The sequence below is a fragment of the Nicotiana sylvestris genome, chromosome 4 (assembly GCF_000393655.2).
Source record: "Nicotiana sylvestris chromosome 4, ASM39365v2, whole genome shotgun sequence".
NCBI lineage: Eukaryota > Viridiplantae > Streptophyta > Magnoliopsida > Solanales > Solanaceae > Nicotiana > Nicotiana sylvestris.
Window position 1 is genome coordinate 58,833,247 of NC_091060.1, and position 5,740 is coordinate 58,838,986.

General features: G+C 49.3%; 1 protein-coding gene across 1 annotated transcript; it reads right to left on the minus strand.

Annotated features, from left to right (window-relative positions):
* Positions 1 to 402: 402 nt before the first annotated feature.
* LOC138889586 (uncharacterized) lies at positions 403 to 4,768 on the minus strand. Its single transcript, XM_070172918.1, has 8 exons — positions 4,702 to 4,768; positions 4,478 to 4,606; positions 3,733 to 4,388; positions 3,462 to 3,653; positions 3,172 to 3,373; positions 1,242 to 1,483; positions 996 to 1,166; positions 403 to 921 (listed from the first exon to the last, which is right to left on the minus strand). The coding sequence occupies exons 1-8, from the start codon at positions 4,766 to 4,768 to the stop codon at positions 403 to 405; spliced, it is 2,178 nt and encodes a 725-aa protein (XP_070029019.1).
* Between the last annotated feature and the right edge of the window lie 972 nt (positions 4,769 to 5,740).

Here is a 5,740-nt window from a genome sequence, read left to right on the forward strand (position 1 = left end):
CCTAAGGTCCACATACATAAAAGGTCGCTCCGGCCCAAGGCGTAAGAGCCATTGTTGCCAGCCCATGCAAACGCAAAACTCGAGGGTAAATTGAGCTCGAGCTGAATCCCGACTCGGAGACTAAACTCGAAGATGGTTAAAGTATGCAAGCCTAAGGGCAAAAAATAAAAGCTGCTATTGCCGGCCTAATAAACATCGGGGCCATATTGCAGGTTCGGAGGTTTTAGGTCGAATCGACCCAATTGAAATCCCGATGAACAAGAGTACAAAAGATACAAATTGCGGGGTTCCCCCTCTTATTTTTACATATTGGCAATGAAGCACAATCTCAGCCTACGACATATTATGAAAGCTATACATACAAAGAGGAAAGCAGGGAATAGACGTTCCCCCTTTCGACAACTATGGCCCGATGGCCTCCTCCTCACCGTCCTCAGCATTGGACAAAAGGAACTTGGCATCGTACTCCTCTCCTTTGGCTTGCTCAATTTCCCCCGAGAGATCGAAGCCCCTGGCATGAATCTCCTCGAGGATTTCCCTTCGAGATCTGCACCTTACATATTCTTTTCTATTACTTGCACGATCGAAGGCCCTCTGCAACTCAGCTTTAGCAACGGTAGTGCTCTTTGAATAGGCCGGCAATTTCTGTCTCGCCCTATTATTGCTCATCACAACCTCGACCCAGACATTCACCACCTCGGTTTTTGCCCTCGAAAGCTCGGATGAAAGCCCTGAGATCATCTTTTCCCGAGCAAAATCATTCGCACAGATTGTCTGGATTTGCGCCTCAAGAGTAGAAGCCCCGGCCTGAGCCCTCTCTTTGGTCACAAAATGGGCACTCACATGCACCTGCATCTCGGTGAATTTGCGTTTGACTCGGCTAACCTTGTCCCAGAGTTGTCCCAGCTCATCCGCCTTGTCCTTCAATTGAAATAGCAAAACATCAAGATGACAAGATAGAAAGAGAATGCAAGCCAGCGTGAATTACAGGGTACCTGTTTCTCCAGGAGGACCTCCCAGGCCCGGCTCCAGTCCACCTCACGCTGTAAATAGAAGAGCTTGCTTTTATTTGTCACATAAAGAAGCTTGAGGGATTTCTCCCTATCCAGAGCCTCCCGCAACAGGGCCTCACAACGAAGCAGCTCGACTTTAAGCCTGTCGAAGGCCTACGAAAGAAAGCCAGGAAAAGAAAAAGAAGAAGAGCGCAGGGCCAGAACATTCTTACAGCAGTCGAAACTCACCATAAGGCCAAAACGTTGAGCCTCGCCGAAGGCCAAAGCAACTTCTGATGACGCGCCACTCCCGGAAGGTTGCCCATTAATCGAATCACTTCTCCTTAACCGCTGTGAAGAAGTCGCCTCACTACAAGCCTTTTCGCACCTTGGAACATCTTTCCTTTTATCGGCACTCCTTGATCTTGAGGCCAGAAACCTCTCCTCCTCCCTCGGAGAACATGGCCCCGCCTCAAAAGGACTCCCGGCACCTGTGACAGATAAATCAAATAAGCCGGCAAGAAAGATGCCATTTCTTAGGAGGCAGAGCGGCGGGCACCTACCATGATGCTTCGCCTCCCATCTCCCTATTGACAGATCTTGCCACTGGCGCCTATCATAAATAGATCACTCGGCTAAATCGGGGACCTTGTTGGGCGACCAATGAGTTGCTACAAATAAAGAACAAATAGATATCGTTATGGAGCCAGCCTCAGGTTGAAACGAAGACAGCTCATATGATGCACTTACGTGTGAAGTTCCATTTCTTAGGAAACGACAAAAATTCTCTAGGGATAACATTGGTCGTTTGGATCCAAACGAACCGATTCATCCATCCACGGTCCTCATCCTCCTCGCTGCCAATTGCAGGAGCTCAGGTGGATCGACGCTGAAGAGCAATCAGGCCCCGGTAGCGCAATGGTCGATACAACCTCATGAGGTGGCTGAGGGTAAATTCTATCCCAGCCTTGTCGGCAAAATATCTCGTCGCCTGTACTATTCTCCAAAGAGAGGGATGAACCTATGCCAATGTTACTTGATATCTTCGACAGAAATCAAGCATGACCCGGTACGGGGAACCCAGCGCGAAAATAAGAGTGTATACGCTCAAAAATCCCTCAACATATGTCATGGAACTCTCCTCGGGGGAAGGTACTTGCAAAATTGCGCCTTCCCCCCTCTACAATCTTTTCTGATCACCTCAAGGTTATCCTCCCTCACTGATGAAATGATCCTTGACGCATGCTCTCGATGGCCCGAAATATTGGGAGGCTTCCCCGGCGTGACAGCCCACCCCGAGACGGAGCACCCCGAGCCTGGCTCTCGCGATATCGGAGGCAAGCTGCTGGCACCACCGAATGTGGAACGCAGGAGAGACTCCCCTCCACCCGATGATCAGACGTCGCTACGGAAGATTAGGGGGGAAAAGCGAGGATCCGAGCAAAAACATTTTTTGAAACAAGGAAACAGAAGGTCTAGCATAAAGCGCCAGGCTCTGTAGAAGAGAAAGCCTTATGAAGAACAACAAATTTTCCCCTTAAGAGACAGATGAAAAAATATATAGGGGCAAAGTAACAACTGCCCGCTTACACAATAAGGCCAATTAATTCTGGCCGCGTTAATGTCACCCTCTCCTAGGGGAACGTACAGGCGGAGTCACTCCAGCTCCCAGGTGACTCAGAAAACTGCGGGACCTCGGGGAGACCCCCGACGTCACAAACATCGGTTCGAGAGGAGCTATCAATTTAACCTCGGGGTATGGCCAGTTTCAGGGTCCCGGTTGATCCGAGAGCAGGCCCTGAAGGTCCGGCACCGATAGGCAAAAGCAAAGGGGCAAGGCGAAGGGCTGACAGAATGAAATCTTCTTTTCTACATTATCAAAAAGAAAAACATCTTTACACTATCCATTCCCCGGAGGGCCACATACATAGGGAAGGGTAAGGTATACAAAAATGACTCGGAGACTACTCCTCGTCACTATCATCTTTGCCCTTATCAGGGGAAATCAAAAGCGCCAGTTTTTCCTCCACTGTACGGGCCTTCTTAAGGTCAGCTGACAGGTCGATACCTCTGGCCCCGAGTTCCTCCAGGGTCTCTCTCCTCGACTCCGCCTTAACATGCTCAATAGCCCGGGTCAGTTTCTACTCAGTTGCTACGGATATGTCACGAGCTACCCTACGCGCCGTGGCAACGTCCTCCTGATAAGTAACAACATTTTGCTCGACCTCGGAATTAGCCACGGCTAAAGCAGCAATCTCCCTGCGAGAGCCTCTAAGAATATCCTGGGATGTCGCCAACTCCCCAGCCGCTATTTTATTTTGCTCTCTCAACTCGGAGATCTCTGCATTCAATTGATTAATCTGCGAGCCACTCTGCTCGACCTACATGAGAAGGGTAAAAAAATGAATATATGAATACGGAACGTATGTGAATACAGGATAAAAGTCGGGCATGAGCAAGTAAAAGTACTTGAGCAGCAAGATCAGCCTTCTCTCGGAGCACCGTTCCCAAAGCGGCCCGAAGTTCTCCCAGCTCTTTATCTCCCCAGGCAGAGCGAGCCTCCAAATCATGAAGCTTCGAAGTAACCTTCTTACACTCCTTCTCCTGATAAGAAAGCTCTCCGCGGAGCAAGAGGATGTCATGATCGTACATCCACTTACACTACGGCATAGCGGAAAAGTTAAAAAGACAAAGAATGATGCTCGAGGACGAAAATAAATGCACGAGAAATGGCTATCACCTGCTGCATGAACTTCTCCGCCGCTTTGACGGCTCTAGTAATATCGAGATCAGCTTTATCAATAACACCATCAAAGATGGTAGCAATAAAGTCTCCCCCTTTGAGAGGAGTCCCCTCTGTGGCGCCGATCATCCCGTGGGCATCCAGTAGTTCCCCTGACAAGACCGGAAAGCTCGACATAAAGTCGTTTAGGTCGCCAATTTCTCCAAGTGGCAACCCATGTTCCTGGAAGGCTCCAAGCCTCGACCCTTTAGGATCAATGCCAGCAGTCCTCCTGGCGGAAGCTGCATCAAATCCGGTTGCGTGATTCGAAGCTACATCAACATCCTCTTCAAGGACCCCCGGCCCACGAGCCCGTCCGGAGACAGCCGTTTCGGACTCAGCAGCCTCCGATCGAGGTGCCTGCAAGTCTCTCGCACTCGACCTCATTCTCCTCCTTAGCGGGCTTCCATCATCATCCTCTCCTTCGGTTTCAGGATTCAACTTTAAGGTTGAAGCAGCAGTCCCGGCAGCGGCTTGGTGCTCGAGTGACCTGGTTTTCTTTGCCGTAGGACGGACAACAACTGCCCTGCTTTTTCTCTTCTTTCTCGTGTCAGGCTCCAAGGCCCCTGCTTCGCCACCAGGGGGTGGCATCATCATCATATGCTCGCCAAGACCTACAACAGCATAGTAACCGCAATACGCTTTCGCTAAGGGCTCAGAAAGAAACACAAAATACGAAGGATAGGCGGTAAAGGAACCTCACCATGATTCTTAGCCACCCAACTCTTCATAGCCAGGTCGGTCCAAGACCGAACGCGATATGGGAACTTCTCGTTCAACCTCGCGATCCATTCTGACAAATATGGGACCACCTCTGGGCGCCAAGCAGCGGCTGCAGGGAGCACAAAGAGATTATTATTTCAAAAGGAAGAATAGTTGAAAAAGCGGCTAAGGGGAAAATTTCTTATGTCAGGTATTCCACCTCACCGGAAAAGGCATCCTCTGTCCCGAGATGATATCCTAGGTCCTTACTCGGATAAACCTGCTCATCCATCCTCGATCCTTTCCCTCGTCGACGCTAATGAAAAAAGATTTTTTGGACCGATGGCGGATCCTGATTAAGCCTCAATACAATCGAGAGTTGTACATACTGACCAGATGATTGAGGGTAAAGATCTCACCCTCAACCCTTTCGGTGAAATAACGAAGCATCAACACTATCCTCCAAAAAGAAGGGTAGTTCTGACCAAGCGTCCTTGGTATCGGTCGCAGAAATCAAGGATAACCGGGTCTATCTCCAGGGTAGGGGACTCGACAAATTTATTAGGTCCCAGGGTGAATGGGTAGATGTACACGTGAAGGAAGCCAGCCTTAAAGTCAGTTATATTATCGTCGGGACCGGGAATCTCCACCTCCACTGCCTCGTTCCATCGGCAGTCCTTCTTCACCTTGCTAATATCGGTCATGATGCTAACGTATCAGGACACATGCTCGTATCGGCCCGATGTTGATGAAGTGGCATCAATATTAAAATCCTCTGACACATCGAGATCAGGTGGGGTACATTGTTCCAAGGAGGTAACCGCTCTGGTTTCTTCCTTAAGCGATCAGGATGATGATGCAGAGCCGTTCCATTGGGGAACCGTCCTAGAGGTCCTAGCCATGTCAATGGTAAAAATCCTTCTATGAAAAGATAAAGGGGTGTCAAATATAAAAATTCTGACTCGTGAGCTTGGAAGTAGGGTGAAAGTGGAAAGTGTCAAGCAATCGATGCATTTATAGGAACCGCTGCGGAAGCAGAAGGGACGAGCCAATGGCAGTTCATGGGTTTCTCGATTACCGCATCTGACGGCGGCCTTGCACAGTTCTCTGAAACATGGCATTTAATGCTCTTAAACGGTTGATGTCACGGCAATGATGACCTCAAGACGACGGTTCAAAATCGTTTCCTATTACTTCATTCTAGGAAACGCGGAGACTATCTGTATATGGTGAAATCAGAGGAGTCTATTTCCGCCACAAAGAT